The sequence below is a fragment of the Mesoplodon mirus genome (genome assembly GCF_964341445.2).
Source record: "Mesoplodon mirus genome assembly, chromosome: 12".
Classification (NCBI taxonomy): Eukaryota; Metazoa; Chordata; class Mammalia; order Artiodactyla; family Ziphiidae; genus Mesoplodon; species Mesoplodon mirus.
Window position 1 is genome coordinate 17,572,738 of NC_138988.1, and position 21,971 is coordinate 17,594,708.

Sequence of the window (21,971 nt, forward strand, 5' to 3'; positions counted from 1 at the left end):
TGAATTAGAGAAGGTCCCCCCTTCCTCTGGGTGGACACACCTGTAGCCCACACGTCCTCCTCACCTCCCGGCCTGGGCACGTTGCTCACAGTTGAGTCTGCGCCACTGCTGGAAGGGGGAGGACGGATATGGGGAGGAGAGAGAATGGTCCGAGAAAGATAAAGAAGCAATTTCCCATTTTCTGATTTTTCGGTGAGGTCTGTCAATTTGGCATCTCTTGTTTCTTTCCTCTCCATTGGGGATCGAGGTTCCTTTTTGACTTCCAGCGGCTCCGCCTTGTCCCGTGCAAGTTCAGAACCCAGGGACTTCAGGAGAGCTTAGCTAGGGCTGCCTTGTTTCTTCACAAACACTCCAAGACCTCTCTGGGCCTCATGTATTTCATTCTCCAAAAGAGCAGAGGGTACTTTCCTTGATACCACTTGGATCGTATCAAGAAATGGAACACGAGACATTTTAAGATTGAAAGTGCTCCTCAAGGAATATGTATGTATGTAACAAAATACAACACACGTTTTATTCTTGTTTGGAATCTGACAGTTATAAAAATGGACACATAATCAGGTTTGTGTTCATCTTAGCTATGAATGTAAGATCAGAGCAGAAAATGCTTTTGTTTCAAGAGTAGGAAGGACCATGAAATGCCAACAAGTGTGCATGAGAGGAACATGACAGTCTACAGACGCATGAATAGGTCACTCAGGTGATAAATTATTTGTGAGGCTGCTACATGCCAGCTACTGTGCTAAGCTCCGGGTGTCCTATAGTGAACAAAACACACAGTTCTTGCCCTTGTGGAACTTAGGGCCCTGTGAGAAAATATTGGCCATCAACCGAAAATCAAATAACTACGTAATTACACTTCTCAAAACAGCTGTGAAGGGTGTGATCCCCTTTGACTCAGTGACATCTCCTGTGGGAATGTCCTCCAGCATCACTAGTCTACGGGTAGAAACGGGGAGGCAGGTGATTGGCCAGAAAGATAGGCCAGGGCTTTTCAGATGAGTAAGAAGGAGTAAGAGAGGGGCAGGGATAGTTGAAGACATTTGCGAGAACATCCTCCAGGGATGAACAGCGCTGAGCCCCTTGGAATGTGAAGGACCGTATTTAACTGACTTGTAACCTGAAACCAGTCCCTCCTCCAGCATTAAATACATACCTGGAAAAGGCACTCGCGTTTCAAAGAAGAACTTAAGGGACCTAGACTGTAGAGAGATTCAGCTGTAGAAACACCTTGTTTCCAAGTACTCACCACTGGGCTTTCCTAAAATATGTTGAGCTGCTTCTTTAAATTACCACCTTTAAGATGAGGTTAAAGTATGCACGTTCATTTTAAGATGCAAAATGGTTCAAAACCACTGTAGTTTAATGGACCTCTGTGACCTGTCGCTCACAGTGGGATTTCGGGGTGATGAAATCAAGGCTTCCAAAAGGAGATAAGCGAGATTTTGTTGATGAAGATAGGATTTTGACCTGAGAAGAAAGCATCTTGTAATAGTGTAGGACTAATACTTTTTAGTCTGAGTACATCTGTGATTTTTAGCCTCTTTCTTTAAGACGTGTCATCACTTTTATCACTCGGAAGCTGGTAGCCAGGTATATTCTATATTTAGGGGGAAAAAAACAACAGTAAAGCATTTTGAAACATGATAGGTTTAAGTTTGACAGAAGGAAGACTCCTCTGATAGGAAAATTACCCAGGCTGTACATTCATCCACACAGGGCACTCAGAATATAATGAGGGGATCTTCCCGTTGAAGAAATAGCAAACCTAGGAAAATAACATCAGGACACATTTAGAAATTTCCATGGACAAACCTCACAGCCGTCCTTACTGCAAACCAAATGCACCCATACGGATGTAAGTTCTGCTACATCGGAACCAAGGTCTCTGTGAGTGTAGTCTCCTTGTTCATACCGTCTTGAAAGTGAGTACTTTGCACAGAAACATATTAATTTGAACACCATTTGTTCACTAAGACCCATATTCCTTCTTAACTGCCATAATACCTCTCTTTTAGATAAGTTGGCCTTCCCTTTATCAAGCCCCAGAGCAGACTATAAATTTGAAATAAATTAAGGCAGACAGGAGTTTCCTGAATGAAAAAAGTTTTTTTAATCCAACCTAAATCAGGGCTTGAAACCTTTTACTTTTCGGTATGTAGTTTATTATCGTCTATTGCTTCCAGTGGAATCTAAGTTTTAATTAGTTTGACAACATAGGTGTGATATTTTACAGAATGCAATCACTGCCCCTGTATTTAATTAAATGAACCCTATAAAACTGGGGTTTTAGGCCGGGGCGTAATTTATAGTAGGCTGAATTGAAAACTGCATTAGCACTTTATACTGGGGTCATTTGCACATGTAATAGAAATCGAGGTGATTGTGATAACGCCGATCCTCAGAAACCAAATGTCTTCCCATAAGTAGAAACGTATTGTCTAATTTAGAGAGAACATGCTATGTCTTTTCCAAATATATCTTAAAATACCCCAAAATGCTTATAATTATGTTGTAGGGAACTTTGAAAGCTTTCTGGCTCCGGTTTTGAAAGGTGATTTTAAAAAGCGTATGACAATAGTCTCACCAATAGAATTTCTAGGTAGACCGTGAAAACCAGGACTCTTTCTAGGTCGTGAGCTTAATTAGCGTTCCAGCGTGTGTAGATTTTGTCTTCCTCGGCCAGATCCAACACCTCATTAGATGCCACGGTGAAATGCTACCCACAGTGCATTTCATCTGACCATTTCTTAAGTGGCTTGCACATCCTGTGGCCTCATTTTTCCCCAAGAAATTCTTCCGAGTGGTATCCCATCAGCCAAGAGGGGAACAAGTCTCCCTGAGTAACCTCAGAAAATACTTGGTGAATGAGTGAAAGATGGACAGCTGGGTTATCAATGAAATGTACCCCCATGTGGAAAAACCTACCAGCTTTGCGTTCGTTCTCAGGACCGTGGAAAACATACCCACGGGCACCTCATGCAAAGAGCCGCAGTCCTGCTACCAGGCTTAAATACCACCATGGAAGGGAATCCTTCCATGCCCTCGGCATCTCGTCCCTGGAGATCGTATGCTAAAGGACCTCTTGAAGGTCCCTTAGTGTCCTGTCATTTTTGCAGCAGTGATGTTTGCCCTGAGATAAAGCAATTGGATTTTCACCCGAATTGCACCTACATCCCAGGGGACCATCCAGAGCCTTAGGTGAATAACTTAAGCATTTAATGTATAATAAAGTTTACCATCAGCATTTTTTCTTCCAAAACATTCCATTTACTTGGTTTTAGAGCTGCATAAACTGTTTTAAAAGCAATCTGCTCAATTGGGCGAGTTAATGATATTTAATTTGACTGGGCCAAACGTCACGGGATGAACATTGCGCCCGTAATTGCAGCCATCATCACCGCCGTCTTGTGTAATGTACATGTAATGCTAATCCCGGGAATAAAGGCTGTCATTCTTGGTTGGCTGACGGCGTGCACCAGTCTCATCACCTCGCTAAGTCTCTCAGTGATGTGATTCCAAGATGACAGGGTAATAAGTGTTATGTGCACAAGGTAATTGCAAACAAATTTGGCTGCAAAAATGGATTGTCTAGGAGAGTAAGTTCCTGCCTTGTCTCATCGTCTTTTAAGAGAACGTAATGATGCCTAAAATACCTTGTCAAGAAGCTTGTGTGGCAGGGGTCACGTCGTCCTGTAAGATTTATCCGTTGCACCGCCCGCTCCAGAGAATCCCAAACTGCAGACTGAAAATATCAATATGTATGTCAGTAGCTCAGGAACGTTTGGGCTGGGAACTTCCCTGAAAAATGTCTCTTAAGACTACCTAACTAGGCTGCATTTTGCTTCTTTGATTTGCAGACTTTTTTCTCCTGGGAAAATGTGACTATTCTGGGGTAGGATCCCCATTAGCACTGGTATCTTAGTAAATTCTTATGATGTGCATGCTAAGCTGTAAAGTAGATTATCTCATTAAACTTTATAATAACCCTAAGAGGCATGACACTATAATTACATTTATTTTGCACATGAGGAAACCGAGACTCAGAGGGAAATAAATTGTCCAAAGCGACAGTCCGGATTCTAACCCCGGTCTGATTCTACAGTTTCAGCCCCTGGGCACTGCAGCCCTGAGCCGTAAGCAAGGAGTGGGCCCCCTGGCTTGTGGAGCGGCATATTTGAACATATTTTTGATTTGATTTTGATTAACATATATAGGGCACCGGGCTCCTGAAATTGTTGCCTCAGCTTCAGTGGTCAGAACTGCCTTTCTGTGGGACCCAGCCGTGAGCGGGGGTGACCATCTGGTGGGGGATGAGAGGACGCTTCACAGTCACCAACCAAGTTCCTGGCCTCCCTTGGGATTTGCCACCTCCTCTTTGTCTGCATCTTAGGCCCTAGGGATGTTATGGGTGCTATTTCATCAACGCCGTTTAATAATACCCAAAGTCAGAGAGATTTGGAAAAGCTTGCCTGCGTTTGCAATCATGTGCACCCAGACACAGGGCAGCTCTTTGCCCCCAAGAATCTTCTTAGCTTAGACTGATGCAGACAAGTCCATCCTTTAATTTTTTTTTTTTTTTTTTCTTTTTGCGGTATGCGGGCCTCTCACTGCTGTGGCCTCTCCCGTTGCGGAGCACAGGCTCCGGATGCGCAGGCCCAGCGGCCATGGCTCACGGGCCCAGCCGCTCCGCGGCATATGGGATCCTCCCAGACCGGGGCACGAACCCGTATCCCCTGCATCAGCAGGAGGACTCTCAACCACTGCGCCACCAGGGAGGCCCCCATCCTTTAATTTTTTTAGGTACCATTTAAGCATTTGCTTAGTGTTTCTAGCATTGGTTTTAGAACACCTGTACAAGAAAGCAATAGTTGCCATCACTTTTCTATAAAAAAAAAAAAAAAAAAAAAAGTAATAAGCTGAGTAAAATATACTCCTAATCAGAAAAGCATTTTCACTCATTGTTTTATACGCATCAGAGGAATGTCTATAGGAACAAATGCTACACTCCTAACTTTACAGTACATCTGTGCAATATCTATACCTATTGGAGTGTTTGGGGCTGCAGGGAGTTAAAATACAAGTGAAAATGGCCTAAAGTATGAGGATTGTGTTATCAAATATGACAAGAAGTTTGGGGTTAAGAGGTTCTAAGCTTGGTCGGTTCATTTGCTCAATGATAATCAACAAGAGACCCCAATTCTCTATTTCTCTGCTCTGCGTCCCTTAGTGTGTTAACCTGGCCTCAGAGACCCGGCTCCATGTCTAAGCAAAAGGAACCAGACCTCCACAATGGGCTAAAGCCAATTAAACCCACATCTTAAGTCTCCCCCAGGGGGAATGCTCTCTGATCTGGTGGAAAGGAAACAAAGTCCAAGCTCTTTCAGCAGAGAGGAAGCAGGAGGAACAAGGAGGGATGCTTTTTATCAGGCAGCTGACCTTTCCGCTGAGGTATTTGCAAGACCTAATTATGTGGATAAAACGTAAAGACTCCTAGGATGGATTTTTTTTTTTTTAAGACACAGTTGGAAGACTCCCTTAGAAGAAAGTCCCATGCTCCTTCCTGTTTGGCAAAAGGCCAACTTGCAGACCCATTCAAAAGTCTTCTTGTGAGTTCCCTGTGGGTAAAACTACCTTTAGCACAAGCCATCCCCAGCATGGCGAGCTGGCGTTGGCCAAACCGATATCTCCTCAGGGTGCTGTCTATGGCATTCATTTAATCCAGGGAGAAATTTACTATTGCATCATACATTCGTAGATGATTTGACTCCCGGTGTCACGCATTAATGGAAAATACAGCTCAGACAGTTCGGCCTTGGCGCGCATGTCACAGCACTCCAACTTGGGCTTCATTCCCCCGCCCTCACCTCATCCCCCAAGCCCTCAGGGTTCTAGGCTCTGAGCAGGGAAGAGGTCGAGGTGCTCAACTGGTGTGCAGAGCTGGGAAGAATTCCTTCACGTCCTTTCATTCTGTCCTCCGTGGAGGGAGAATGAAGACGGCCGTGGTGTTCAGTCCTGGTGTTTCCAGTCCTCCAGGGCGAGGGATGGTAAGAGTTTGATGGTTCAGCCATTCACTTATTTACTGGTGCACCTGCATCATTTTGCAGCCCACAGTTCCTGCTCTGCCTAACTCTCCCTCATGATGAGAGTAGATTACTTAAGTGGACTGACTCTAAATCATTGATAATCTCCACTGGCGATTCATTTGGGCTTCATTACAAGGAAAGAATCCGACATCTATTCCTCAACCCAACAGTGGTTTGCAGGGCACTCCAACCTAGAGTTCTTCTCCCTGTAGGGCCAGAGTGAAAGGGCTTAGGGAGAAAAACAGCAAAACTGCTGCGTAATCGGTATTCATGTTCTGCTGGGCAAAGAGGAACCGAAGGGCTCCACCTCAGAGGACAGACCTAATCGTCAGTGTGCTTTGAAGTACACGATGCTAAGGTGGGGCATGTAGATGCCAGACTAGAAAAGGTTCGGTGTTGGTTTTGGCATTTACAAATAAATGACATGAGTTTGTCAGCGGTGCTGTCCAGAGAAGATCTGAGAAGCCAAGGAACTTCTACAAACATATATTCTGCAGAATATGATTCCTATACCATCATTTTCTATTTGCCTTTAAGCAGTATACCAACCACTTGGGGGATGGTATCAAAGTATTTCAGAGCCTGATAACTCTCATGTGAGTGCAATCATTAGACATCACCTAGCTATCGGAACGCAATGTCGTAGACCTTTGCTGTGGGGAATGGGACGGGGAGGGTAAAGGAAATAGTTGAGCTTCCATGTTGCTTGGAATAACTTCATTTTCTAGACCTAAGGCTCTGGCTTCTATTTCCTCTTGTGTAAGCTGTTCTAAAGACAGCCATGTTCAGTTAGTTTGGATTCTATCATTGGAAAGAATCCTGGATGCAGCGTCCGAAGTTCTGACCCATCAGTAACTAGCAAGGTCATCTTACGCAGTTTATTTGTGGCTATAAGGGGAGAGGGATGAACATACTTTTGGTCTTGCCAGCTTCCCATGACTGTGATGACGGACGTGTTAAGAGGCATCTTCATTTAAGTCATGTGGTAGACAGTGGGCACTCGGTAAGTGTAGACATTGAGGATGCAGCAGTAGCAAAGGACTGTGCACAGTGGGAAACAACACAGCAATTAAGCTAGCTGCTGTTTCCCAGACATGGGCCAAAATGTCAGGTCATTTGAGTTCCTCCTTGATACTTGCCATATCTACCTGGGACCTGTATTATCACTTACTTAATATTCTCACTGACTTTTTAAGGAAAAGCAAAGGCATTCATTTAAGAAGGAAATGTCATATCGCTTCCATAAAAGGGAAACTAATCTCACCTGACAGGAACTGGGAAAATACATACCATTAAAACAGAACAATATAATTAATTTCCAGTTAGCTAGTAGGGCCTGATAAAGGCTGTGAGCCTGAGGCTGCTCTTTTCTCTCACAGGCAAGATGAGGAGGGGATGAAATTGTATTAAAGACACTCCAGTAGGAAGCCAAGCCTTCCCCGCCATGAGATTTATTCTTTCATGCCCGATCTGCACAGCTCCAAACCTACCCGCTTCCCACCAGGCATTCCTGGGGAAACCTGAAACAGAGCAGTGAAGTCCTCGGACACCCGCACGTTTTCCTTTTAGCTGCTGACACACGAAAACCGTCTTTCCGGTTTCTGCTTAATTATAATCCTGTCCCCCTCTACTCTTTTTCGACAGGTTAACGGCAAAGACTTATCCAGAGCAACTCATGACCAGGCTGTGGAAGCCTTCAAGACAGCTAAGGAGCCCATCGTGGTCCAAGTGTTGAGGCGAACGCCACGGACCAAAATGTTCACGGCTCCATCAGAGTCACAGATGGTGGACACGGGAACCCAAACGGACATCACCTTTGAGCACATCATGGCTCTTACCAAGATGTCCTCGCCCACCCCACCTGTGCTGGATCCCTATCTCTTGCCCGAGGAGTAAGTCACATGATGATGAATCTTAAATGTGTTAAGTGTGGTACAGAAGTGCAGAGAAGTTGGTTTCTTCCCTTCCATGTGGTGAAAAAAATGAACACATCTTACAGTTTTCCTCCAAGTTGCCCACGTTTCACTTTATTGTTTATAGAGGCAATAAATTGAATCCTGCTCAAAACCGCTCTGACATATTAATTACTTTGTTATAACCCTGGAGCGGAGTTATTCAAATTATATTCGAAGAACAAAATTACTTACAAATGTCATAAAAGTTGTTTCCGAATAAAATTTAATCACCGCAAATGGCAGTGGGAAGGTTTGGGAGTTATCATTAGAGGGAATGCTGATGGTTCTTTTAAAGAGACAACAAAGCGAGTTGTGAGTGTAAAGAGAGCCCAGGAGGTTGTGCCTTCTGCCTTGGGTCTCATTTCAAACCTGGATCCATGGAGTAAATTCACACATGCCTCATATAAGCACTGCAGTTACTGATTAAATAACAGCTGTGATCCAACGCATCACGTAAATTACTTTACACACGACTCTCCTCTTACCTTACTTACTGCCAGAGATATCAGGTAGTTCAGAGGCTTCGAGTTGGACAAAGCCTAATCTCTTAGCTGTGTAACTTGGGTCGTTTATTTCCCTGGGCCTATTTTCCTTCTATTAAAATGGGATGATAATAATAGTTCCCATCTCGTTGGATTGTTGAAGGATTAAATGAAATAGTGCGTGGCAAGTTCTCAGTGTGGCATATGGTAGGCACTGGATAAATGATAGTGGCGATCACTGTTAATTTAGTGATTGATGTAAAATATGTAGGGACAAAAAAGAAGAGCAAGAAATTTTCTCAGGTGGACAGGTGGCTTAAAAGATGTCCATTTTAAGGTGGCTTTTCGGATGTGATTTTGCACATCTCTGGACAAGGTGTCCACCTCCCCTTCTTAGCCTCTCTGGCTGATGTTAGAGTCCCTCCTTCCATCTTGCTCCTGGTCCGGATCATTGCCTTGATGCCTTATTTCAAAGGGCATCTCCACCTCTCCTAGGGAAATCCTCTGAGCGATACCTGTTGGATTCCTATGAGTAACTCAGTAGCTGGAGTGACCACACGTTTCCTGTTGTTCTACCAGATTCCAGACAGAGGCTGGCCTCTCATCCCGTGGTTCTGACGGTTAGCTGTCATCAGAACCCAGGGCTAATTCCCCAGGCGTGACAAAGTGAATTGGGCGGCGGGCAGCGTGTAAAGGTAGAGGAGGGAGTACCCCCCTGGCCCCCGATCCCATCTGACACTCAGAGTGCACAAGGCAGTATGCAGAGAACTGTCATCTCACCCATTTCTCACGACTGTCCCCCCTTCTGTGCCATGAGGAACTGCAGGCTCAGCAATGCTACTCCATGTAAGTTGGCAGCTGGATTGAAAGGCAGGTCTGTCCCACCTCAACTTCCAGATCTTAACCACAATACTCCATAGCATGCCAGTTGCTAGGAAACAACTGGATGATTCACTGACTACAATCATTCAAATCAGTTCTTTGACGTTTTAGACCCAAACTGCCTTTCATATTGATGAGGCCTTTAAGGCTACTCCTGACTTTCGATGTTGAACCGTCACAGTGACAGGCTTTTTAGAAGCTAAACCCTTAATTTCCTCTTAAGTCTAGTTAACATGACATGACTCTTCCCCCAAGGGGCAATTTGAGAAATGTCAGAAGAGCGCGGAGGTCAGTGCTCTCCTGGTTCTGGCTGCGAGGTCAGAGGACAGCAGGAGTGTGCATCAGGGCTGAATGCGGGGGCGGTGGGGGTGTTACCTTGAGGCTTGAAAGCCCAGGCCTTCCAGCAGCATCCTCAGTACTAACAGCTCCTTAAGTGCAGGCAGCATATTTGCCTGATGGGTGCAGAAAATTGAAAGCCAGCCGTCGTTTGAATGACCGCTCATGTCTGGTCTGTTGTTTCAAAACTAAGTGCCTGGGTGAGAAGACCAGAGCCCACTGATTGCTCTGTTGACCTTTGAGAAGGAGGAGGTTTGGGTCCCCAGCCAACAATCAGGCTGAAGCTGTCCATCCGCATCTGACACCTTTCAGAGCCACAGACCTGACTGAGCATGTTGGAATTCCCACTGCCTTTGGTCCTAGAGGTTCCATTAGCAGTGTTTCCAAAGAGGTGGTGGGCTCTGTGAACTGTGCTGTACACATATTAACCTAGAGAAATGCAAGCTTCCGTTCTCCTAGGCGTGTGTACGTATGCGGGTCTGCATATATACACACATGCATTATATGTGTGCATGTATGCACATGTTCTGCATATGTATACGTGTATACTGGGTGATGTCAAATGTATTTCTCGTTGCGAGACAATCCAAAAAGTTTGAAAAGAGACCATCCTAGATGACAGCATAGCAGTTTCAGTTTCACAGCCCTTTGAACCTATCTCAGAGGCCAGCACATGTCTTTAAGTGTTGCCTAAAGTGAAGCTTTTTTCTCCCCAGAGATAAAATCTAAGAATGAAGCCATGAGCAGTAAATAAGAGTTTGTCTCCCACCTAGAGACTGAGTTAGAAATTAGTCACATTGACTCACATGACTAGTGGGCCAGGGAATGATCACTGGAAGCCACAAAGCCAGTCCCTCTCTCACTGTGCATTTTTTTTTAACAAGTTTTTTTATTGCAGTATAGTTGATTTACAATGTTGTGTTAATTTCTGCTGTACAGCAAAGTGATTCATTATGCATATATATACATTCTTTTTTATATTCTTTTCCATTATGGTTTAATCATAGGATTTGTGTGTGTGTGTGTGTGTGTGTGTGTGTGTGTGTGTGTGTGTGTGTTATGGGGGCCTCTCACTGTTGTGGCCTCTCCCGTTGTGGAGCACAGGCTCCAGATGCACAGGCTCAGCGGCCATGGTTCATGGGCCCAGCTGCTCTGTGGCATGTGGGATCTTCCCGGACCGGGGCACGAACCCGTGTCCCCTGCATCAGCAGGCGGACTCTCAACCACTGCGCCACCAGGGAAGCCCTAATCATAGGATATTGAATATAGTTCCCTGTGCTATAGAGTGGGACCTTGTTGTGTATCCATTCTCTGTATACTAGCTTACGTGTGTTTACCCCAATCTCCCACTCTGTCCCTCACCCTCAACCTGCATCTAAACTCCTTCTTGTGGAGGAAATGGGCTTTAGAGAAGATGGTGGGAATACTGTGAGGGAGGTCCTGACTGTGCCGGGAAATGCAACCAGAGAGAAGTGAACTGAGTAAGAACCTCAGCCTCTGAGGACAGCCCCTGTGGCATGGGCCTTGTGATGGGCTGATGAGAACAGATACTTAGAACTGGAAGCAGGGCCTTAATGATCTTTCATCTTTTTTCAGGCATCCCTCAGCCCATGAATACTATGATCCAAATGACTACATTGAAGGCATCCATCAGGAGATGGAGAGAGAGGAGCTGGAGCTGGAGGTAAGAAGCATGTCCTTGTCTCGTTTTAGTAGTTGTTGTGAAGGCTAATACGTCTCTATCAGCATGAATTGAGATTACGGGTGCTCATGGAATGTCCACCTCTCGTGGATTTCTTTTAGAAGAAACGCGTTCAGTGGGTCGAGGCCTCCCTGGAACACTGCTTTGCAAGAAGAAGGGCTATTTAATAACCTTTATAGGACAACACTGCTTTTTGATGATCATTGTGACAAAGCAGAGGTCTTTAAAAAGCTATCAAATATCTCAGGAGCTAGATTTTTGGAGTAGGATGTCGACTTGGTAAATCTTTGATATTTCGTTACCTTTATAGCAGTGGGTTCTTTAGTTGCATCTTACTTTCTAACACCTTTGAGAATCTGATGGAAGCTGTGCTCTCTCCCTGGAAAAATGCTCCTGTCTCTAAGAGTTTGCATGTGATACCTGGAGGGTCACTGAGCTCCCACAACATCTGCCGCATGTGGCCCACTCTGCCTTACAGTTGTTTTGTTATATCTGATACACCAGAACCACGGTTTGCTTTCTCTTTCCCTTTAACTTAACCCAACTCCTTTAAACTAAGGTAAATTTTTTTTTGAATTTTATTTTTTTTTTTTTTGATACAGCGGGTTCTTTTTAGTTATCTATTTCATACATATTAGTGTATATATGTCAATCCCAATCTCCCAATTTATCCCCCCACCACCACTGCCCCCCCGCTTTCCCCAGCTTGGTGTCCATATGTTTGTTCTCTACATCTATGTCTCTATTTCTGCCCTGCAAACCGGTTCATCTGTACCAGTTTTCTAGATTCCACGTGTATGCGTTAATATACGAGATTTGTTTTTCTCTTTCTGACTTACTTCACTCTGTGTGACAGTCTCTGGGTCCATCCATGTCTCTACAAATGACCCAACTGTGCTCCTTTTTAGGGCTAATATTCCATTGTATATATGTACCACATCTTCTTTATCCATTCGTCTGTCGATGAGCATTTAGGTTGCTTCCATGACCTGGCTATTGTAAATAGTGCTGCAGTGAACATTGGGGTGCATGTGTCTTTTGAATTATGGGTTTTTCTGGGTATATGCCCAGTAGTGGGACTCCCTTTCCTCCACACCCTCTCCAGCATGTGTTTGTAGATTTTCTGATGATGCCCATTCTAACCGCTGTGAGGTGATACCTCATTGTCGCTTTGATTTGCATTCCTCTGATAATTAGTAATGTTGAGCATCTTTTCATGTCCTCTTGGCTATCTGTATGTCTTCTTTGGAGAAATGTCTATTTAGGTCTTCTGCCCATTTTTTGACTGGCTTGTAAACTAAGGAAAATTTTAAGGGAAATGCTGTATCACTAGCTCAGTCAGAAAATCAGCATCCCTTGACATGAATAGAAGGTGCCATCCAATAAATACAGTGGATACGAGGCAGTGTTATTAAATCCTCGTGCTTGTCACTGGTACCTGCCCAGGGCTGGGTGCCTGGGGCCCGTTCTCTCCACTACCTCCTGCTGCCTTTCTCTCTGTCTAAGGAGTTGGGCTAGTATCACAGAAGTGGTAAGAGTAGCCCAAACTGAGGCTTTCTTCCTAAAGGAAGTAACTTTCTCCACATGAACTATCTGAGAACATCTTGCTTTTGGTGGGAGGAGGCCACTCTGAAACGCCTCCCTAGAGCCTTGTTATTCAAAGTGTGGTGCAAAGACTGGGACAGCAGCATGTGGGGGATTGTGAGAAATACAGAATCTGGGCCCCCAGACGTACAGAATCAGAATCTGCATTTTACCAAGATCCCCAGGTGTTTCGGTGCACAAGTCCCAGGGGCCTTGACGTGGAGGCCACAGGCCCAGGCAGAGAAGCCCAGGCTTCCATTTGCCCTCGTCATGAGTCACACGATCGAGGCTTTGTGCATTTCCTTCACTATGGTGGGAGGCTGTGCCTCCGAGCCTCGAATACCACCCACACCATCCGGGCAGAGTGAAGTCCCATGGACTAGAGATGACTAAGCCCCTCATGGATATTCAAGACTCTTCTCAGACTTCTTCCTTTTATTAAATAGAAGGCACAAAGAGAGTCTGTGTGCACACTTACATTCATTTCTGCTTGCCTGCTTTTACTGAGCATCTGTTACACTGAATATCCTTTTTGGTGCTAGAAAGGCAAAGTCAGCAAGTCATCACCCTGCCTGCCGTTCAGGAGCTCATAGTCCCTTTGGGTCATCAGCCATTAGCTTAGACATGAGCTTTTCTTCTAGAAAACCAAACTCTGGCCATTCTCCATCTACAGCTTCTTTGAGCAGTTGTCACAAAGTACCATGAGTCCATACCAGACAGGAAGGCTGCTTTTACATTTGGGCTTTTGTTTAGAGCAGCTTGGATGTCACCAGGTTATCTCTGTTCACTAAGCGAACCTGGTGGTTTTGGATCAGTGGCGCGTCCCAAGTTCTGAGGTCAAGATTCAGGTAGGTTCTCTCCGTGGCTCCTCATCAGGAGAGAATCTCTGGGAGAGAACAGTGTGTATACTTCCAGGAAGGCTCTGTTGCAGAGGCATGACTTTGGAAGGCCACCCGGTCAGTTCGAGAAGGTTAATGAACAGCAGCATGGCCGAGAGCTGGCGTTCCTAAAGCAGACCCAGTTTTCCGGGGGAATGGCATGCACCATCATCGCCGCTTCCTCACGAGATTTCTTAGAGCCATCAACAGTGTGTCTCTGCTAGGTCCCATCAGCCTGTTGGGTCCCCCCACCCAGGCTTGCTGTGAGTAAGGGGGCCAACCTCAGCCCACCACCGCTCCTCGTCTTAAGTTGAATTAGATCAACATCCGCCCTTTTCGAAAAGTAACCCGTTCCATGGATATTATATAGGAGGAAAATATATGAGTGTTGGGGGATATTATGGAAGGCAATGCACAGAGAAAAACAGATGTTCTCTCTTTTAAAGCACACAAAATGATCATATTTAGGTAAGTGTCCAATCCCTGTTACTGTGAAACTGCTTAGCATTAAAAGGATTACACCCCAGTATACCCGAGGGTTGAGCCGCCAAATAATTACCCGTAAATTTTCAGGTACTGAACACCTGCTCTGGATCTTCCTGTGGGTAATTAAGATGGAAAAATAGACGTCTGAAGAAGGCTTTTCTTTTCCTTAGTCTATTGTTTTAATTTCCCAGTTGATTTATCAGTAGCATCCTAGCCGGGCTGTGAAGCTGCCGTCACCACGTATGCTGTGTCTTGATGATGTCATTTTGAAACCAGAAAGGAAAAGAAAGGTACGCTCTCACCAGGGAGATTAAAATGATCTCCAAACCTGGTTGCATAGTGTAACGCCATAAGATCTCAAGGGAAGCGAGACCGTCCTGGAGGCAATGCAGGCTGTCCTCGCCAACCTATGCCCTTTTCTTTAGCCTTTAAGGCACAGCACCAGGGCTCCTCCGGGAAACCTTTCCTGGTTGGCCCTGCCCTCACTGAGTCAGCTTCCTCACCACCCTCCCGATTTCATCAGCACTTGACCATTCTTCTCCTGCCACCTGCAGTCAGAACCTGCCCCCTGCTCTTATTTTATCCCCCCAGATCCTGGCCCAGCTCAGTGTGGCTCATCTCCAGAGAAGCTTCCGTATGGCTCTGGCTAAAGCACCCCTCCCCCAGTAGGGCCATTTCCTACTTAGACTCCTTGTTCTCAGACAGTGCCTGGCAGGGGGTAGGCACCCAAGAAACATCTGTCAAATAAAGGAATAAATGCCTTGTGACCCAATCTCACATGTCAGGACCTTGAAGGCAAGTGCAGTCTTCTAGAGACATCTCTACGTCCCTGACAGTACCACACATAGATGGAGAAAGTGTGGAGATGATTTCAAGAAATATGCACAAGCAGTTCTGGCTCGATAAGGTCTTAGAGTTATGCTTCCGTAACCAGTCTTCCTAGAGGTGCAAAAGCCATCGAAATCAGTCTCTGGGACGCCCTCTGATTAAAGTGGCTGTCGTTGAAACAGAAAGCTTGAATCAACCAAGGTGGAATGGCCCCCGTACTTTACTCAATTGAGCTATCGTTTCAATTTCATCTAAAATGTCGGGCTTAGCTGTTCATTTTTATCCAGCCGTCCATCTAGACTGGTAAGCAACAGGACACCAGTGGTGGGGGAGGTGTAATCCAGATAATGGTAATACATTATTCAAACGAGTTTGATTAATGGTCTTCTTTGCCATCTTATCTCCATCATCACAGACAGATATGTATTGATGCCTCTGTGCTTTCCATGATGTACTCAATTGTGTACGGCTCTACCTCTAGCTTGGAGTGAGAATGAAATGTTGAGAATTTACTAACCACTCAATAAGTTGGAGGAACGGCAGTTTCCACTGAGCCGCAAGATATTGTCTCTGGGGTTAAGATGGTAGAAGAGCTGAGAAGTTTCAAAGAAGTGAAGTGACTTTCCTAGGGCAGCCTGGCTTGCTCAATGGCAGAGCCAAGTTTATTTTTCATTTGGATCTTTAGTCTGCCTTGGAATCTCAAGCTAATTCAGTTTATTGAGCACCTACCATGCACGGTATATAAGGCTAGACGCTGCTTTCAGTGCACAATTCAACTACTACTGCATTACTGTAATTAATCTTCTTTATGAGCAGCCAAGGTAAAACCTAAATCTATACAGATCCCAAGATGGTATCGGCTCTTACAGTGTTGTATTTCCAGAGCTTCTGAAAACCTCTTATGGTTCACTCTTTGCTTAACTATTAGCAACCAGGCTCTTCTCTATGATGTGCAACCATCCCCTGGAAATGGAGTGACCACAACTAAGTCATAGTGGGGGTTTTTTGGTGTTTTTTTGTTTTGTTTTGTTTTGTTTTCCTGTCAAGAGATTAACCATGTTTAATTCTGGGTGATAAGAATATAAATGATCATTCCCTTCTTTGCACTTTTCTGAATTTAATTTTTTCTACTTTAAAATCTTTTTTTAAAAAAATTTTATTTTACATTAGAGTACAGTTGATTAACAATGTTGTATTAGTTTCAGGTAGACACAGCAAAGGGATTCAGTTATACAGATACATGTGTCTATTCTTTTTCAAATTCTTTTCCCATTTAGGTAATTACAGAATACTGAGCCAAGTCCTCTGTGCCATACAGTAGCTCCTTGTTGGTTATCTATTTTAAATATAGCAGCGGGTACATGTCAATCCCAGACTCCCACTCTATCCCTCCCCCACACCTCTTCCCCCGGTAACCGTAAGTACATTCTCTAAGTCTGTGAGGCGGTTTCTGTTTTGTAAAGAAGGTCATTTGTATCATTCTTTTTAGATTCCGCATATCAGCAATATCATATGATATTTATCTTTCTCCGTCTGACTTACATCACTTAGTATGATAATCTCCAGGTCCATCCATGTTGCTGCAAATGGCATTATTTCATTCTTTTTAATGGCTGAGTAATATTCCATTGTACATATGTACTGCACCTTCTTTATCCATTCATCTGTCGATGGACATTTAGGTTGCTTCCATGTATTAGCTATTGTAAACAGCCCTGCAGTGAACATTGGGGTCCATGTATCTTTTCGAACCATGTTATTCTCCGGATACGTGCCCAGGAGTGGGATTGCTGGATCATACGGTAGCTCTATTTTTAGTTTTTTAAGGAACCTCCATACTGTTCTCCATAGTGGCTGCACCAATTTACATTCCCACCAACAGTGTAGGAGGGTTCCCTTTTCTCCACACCCTCTCCAGCATTTACTGCTCCTAGGCTTTTTGATGATGGCCATTCTGACTGGTGTGAGGTAATATCTCATTGTAGTTTTGATTGCATTTCTCTAATTAGTGATGTTGAGCATGTTTTCATGTGCCTCTTGGCCATCTGTATGTCTCCTTTGGAGAAACGTCTATTTAGGTCTTCTGCCCATTTTTTGATTCAGTTGCTTGTTTTTTTGATATTGAGTCACATGAGCTGTTTGTAAATTTTGGAGATTAACGCCTTGTCAGTCGCATCGTTTGCAAATATTTTTTCCCATTCTGTGGGTTGTCTTTTCGTTTTGTTTATGCTTTCCTTTGATGTGCAAAAGCTTCTGAGTTTAATTAGGTCCCGTTTGTTTCTTTTTGTTTTTATTTCCATTACTCTAGGAGACAGATCACAAAAGATCTTGCTGCGGTTTATGGCAAAGAGTGTTCTGCCTATGTTTTCCTCTAAGAGTTTTATAGTATCTGGTCTTACATTTAGATCTTTAATCCATTTTGAGTTTATTTTTCAGTATGGTGTTGGAGAGTGTTCTAATTTTATTCTTTTACATGTAGCTGTCCAGTTTTACCAGCACCATTCATTGAAGAGATTGCCTTTTCTCCAGTGTATAGTCTTGCCTCCTTTGTCATACATTTATTGACCATAGGTGTGTGGGTTTATCTCTGGGCTTTCTATCCTGTTCCATTGAGCTAGATTTCTGTTTTTGTGCCAGTACCATCCTGTTTTGATGACTGTAGCTTTGAAGTATAGTCTGAAGTCAGGGAGCCTGATTCCTCCAGCTCCAGTTTTCTTTCTCAAGATTGCTTTGGCTATTCAGGATCTTTTGTGCCTCCATACAAATTTTAGGATTTTTCGTTCTAGTTCTGTGAAAAGTGCCATTGGTAGTTTGATAGGGATTGCATTGAATCTGTAGATTGCCTTGGGTGGTATAGTCATTTTCACAATATTGATTCTTCCAATCCAAGAATATGCTATATCTTTCCATCTGTGTGTCATCTTTGATTTCTTTCATCAGTGACATAGTTTTCAGTGTACAGGTCTTTTGCCTCCTTAGGTGGGTTTCTTCCTAGGTAGTTTATTCTTTTTGATGCGATGGTAAATGGGATTGTTTCTTTAATTACTCTTTCTGATCTTTCATTGTTAGTGTATAGAAACGCAACAGATTGCTGTGTATTAATTTTGTATCCTGCAATTTTACCAAACTCATTAATGAGCTGTAGTGGTTTTCTGGTGGCAACTTTAGGATTTTGTATGTATAGTATCATGTCATCTGCAAACAGTGTCAGTTTTACTTCTTCTTTTCCAATTTGGATTCCTTTTATTTCTTTTTCTTCTCTGACTGCCATGGCTAGGACTTCCAAAACTATGCTGAACAAAAGTGGTGAGAGTGGACATCCTTGTCTTGTTCCTGATCTTAGAGGAAATGCTTTCAGTTTTTCACCACTGAGAATGATGTTTGCTGTGGGTTTGTCATATACGGCCTTTATTATGTTGAGGTATGTTCCCTCTGTGCCCACTTTCTGGAAAGTTTTTATAAGTGGGTGTTGAACTTTGTCAAAAGCTTTTTCTGCATTGCTTGAGATTATCATGTGGTTTATATTCTTCAGTCTATTGATGTGGTGTATCACACTGATTGATTTGTGGATATTGAAGAATCCTTGCATCCCTGGCATAAATCCCACTTGCTCATGGTGTATGATCCTTTTAAAGTATTGGAGGATTGGGATTGCTAATATTTTGTTGAGGATTTTTGCACCTGAGTTCATCTGTGATATTGGCCTGTAATTTTCTTTTTTTGTGTGGTATCTTTGTCTGGTTTTGATATCAGGGTGATGGTGGCCTCATAGAGTGGGTTTGAGACTGTTCCTTTCTCTGCACGTTTTTGCAACAGTTTCAGACGGGTAGGTGTTAAGTCTTCTCTAAATGTTTGAGAGACTTTGCCTGTGAAGCCATCTGGTCCTGGACTTCTGTTTGTTGGAAGATTTTAAACACAGTTTCAATTTCACTACTTGTGTGATTAGTCTGTTCATATTTTCTATTTCTTCCTAGTTCGTCTTAGAAGGTTGTACCTTTCTAAGAATTTGTCCATTTTTTCCAAGTTGTCCATTTTATTGGCATATGGTTGCTTGTAGCAGTCTCTTATGATCCTTTGTATTTCTGTGGTGGGTGTCAGTTGTAACTTCTTTTTCATTTCGAATTTTATTGATCTGAGCCCTCTGTTTTTTTTCTTGATGAGTCTGCCTAGAAGTTTATCAATTTTGTTTGTCTTTTCAGAGAACCGGCTTTTAGTTTCATTGATCTTTGCTATTGTTTTCTTCATCTCTATTTCATTTACTTCTGCTCTAATCTTTTTTTTTTTTTTTACACAATTTTTTTTATTAGTTTCTGCTTTATAACAAAGTGAATCAGTCATACACATACATCTGTTCCCACATCCCTTCCCTCATGCATCTCCCTCCCTCCCACCCTCCCCATCCCACCCCTCCAGGCGGTCACAAAGCACCGAGCTGATCTCCCTGTGCCATGCGGCCGCTTCCCACCATCTATCTACCCCACGTTTGGTAGTGTATATATGTCCATGCCTCTCTTTCGCTTTGTCACAGCTTACCCTTCCCCCTCCCCATATCCTCAAGTCCATTCTCAAGTAGGTCTGTGTCTTTATTCCCGTTTTACCCCTAGGTTCTTCATGCCATTTTTTTTTTTTAATTCCGTATATGTGTGTTAGCATACGGTATTTGTCTTTCTCTTTCTGACTTACTTCACTCTGTATGACAGACTCTAGGTCTATCCACCTCATTACAAATAGCTCAGTTTCGTTTCTTTTTATGGCTGAGTAATATTCCATTGTATATATGTGCCACATCTTCTTTATCCATTCATCCGATGATGGACACTTAGGTTGTTTCCAGCTCCGGGCTATTGTGAATAGAGCTGCAATGAACATTTTGGTACATGTCTCTTTTTGAATTATGGTTTCCTCAGGGTATATGCCTAGTAGTGGGATTGCTGGGTCATATGGTAGTTCTATTTTTAGTTTTTTAAGGAACCTCCATACTGTTCTCCATAGTGGCTGTACCAATTCACATTCCCACCAGCAGTGCAAGAGTGTTCCCTTTTCTCCACACCCTCTCCAGCATTTATTGTTTCTAGATTTCTTGATGATGGCCATTCTGACTGGTGTGAGATGATATCTCATTGTAGTTTTGATTTGCATTTCTCTGATGATTAATGATGTTGAGCATTCTTTCATGTGTTTGTTGGCAGTCTGTATATCTTCTTTGGAGAAATGCCTATTTAAGTCTTCTGCCCATTTTTGGATTGGGTTGTTTGTTTTTTTGCTATTGAGCTGCATGAGCTGTTTATAAATTTTGGAGATTAATCCTTTGTCAGTTGCTTCATTTGCAAATATTTTCTCCCATTCTGAGGGTTGTCTTTTGGTCTTGTTTATGGTTTCCTTTGCTGTGCAAAAGCTTTGAAGTTTCATTAGGTCCCATTTGTTTATCTTTGTTTTTATTTCCATTTCTCTAGGAGGTGGGTCCAAAAGGATCTTGCTGTGATTTATGTCATAGAGTGTTCTACCTATGTTTTCCTCTAAGAGTTTGATAGTTTCTGGCCTTACATTTAAGTCTTTAATCCATTTTGAGCTTATTTTTGTGTATGGTGTTAGGGAATGATCTAATCTCAAACTTTTACATGTCCTTGTCCAGTTTTCCCAGCACCACTTATTGAAGAGGCTGTCCTTTCTCCACTGTACATTCCTGCCTCCTTTATCAAAGATAAGTTGGCCATATGTGCATGGGTTTATCTCTGGGCTTTCTATCCTGATCCACTGATCTATCTTTCTGTTTTTATGCCAGTACCACACTGTCTTAATTACTGTAGCTTTGTAGTATAGTCTGAAGTCAGGGAGCCTGATTCCTCCAGCTCCGTTTTTCGTTCTCAAGATTGCTTTGGCTATTCGGGGTCTTTTGTTTTTCCAAACAAATTTTGAAATTTTTTGTTCTAGTTCTGTGAAAAATGCCAGTGGTAGTTTGATAGGGATTGCATTGAATCTGTAGATTGCTTTGGGTAGTACAGTCATTTTCACAATATTGATTCTTCCAATCCAGGAGCATGGTATATCTCTCCATCTATTTGTATCTTCTTTAATTTCTTTCATCAGTGTCTTATAATTTTCTGCATACAGGTCTTTTGTCTCCTTAGGTAGGTTTATTCCTAGATATTTTATTCTTTTTGTTGCAATGGTAAATGGGAGTGTTTTCTTGATTTCATTTTCAGATTTTTCATCATTAGTGTACAGGAATGCCAGAGATTTCTGTACATTAATTTTGTATCCTGCTACTTTACCAAATTCATTGATTAGCTCTAGTAGTTTTTCGGTAGCATCTTTAGGATTCTCTATGTACAGTATCATGTCATCTGCAAACAGTGACAGCTTTACTTCTTCTTTTCCGATTTGGATTCCTTTTATTTCCTTTTCTTCTCTGATTGCTGTGGCTAAAACTTCCAAAACTATGTTGAATAAGAGTGGTGAGAGTGGGCAACCTTGTCTTGTTCCTGATCTTAGTGGAAATGGTTTCAGTTTTTCACCATTGAGGACAATGTTGGCTGTGGGTTTGTCATATATGGCCTTTATTATGTTGAGGAAAGATCCCTCTATGCCTACTTTCTGCAGGGTTTTTATCATAAATGGGTGTTGAATTTTGTCGAAAGCTTTCTCTGTATCTATTGAGATGATCATATGGTTTTTCTCCTTCAATTTGTTAATATGGTGTATCACATTGATTGATTTGCGTATATTGAAGAATCCTTGCATTCCTGGAATAA

General features: G+C 43.1%; 1 protein-coding gene across 2 annotated transcripts in view; it reads left to right on the plus strand.

The window, feature by feature from the left end:
* The window catches only part of PDZRN3 (PDZ domain containing ring finger 3), a 256,435-nt gene that overhangs the window by 214,990 nt on the left and 19,474 nt on the right, over positions 1 to 21,971 (plus strand). For both annotated transcript variants that reach the window (XM_082638600.1, XM_082638601.1), the window contains 2 exons: positions 7,731 to 7,978; positions 11,338 to 11,425. In XM_082638600.1, coding sequence (XP_082494726.1) covers positions 7,731 to 7,978; positions 11,338 to 11,425 — 336 coding nt within the window. The remainder of the gene's footprint in view (positions 1 to 7,730; positions 7,979 to 11,337; positions 11,426 to 21,971) is intronic.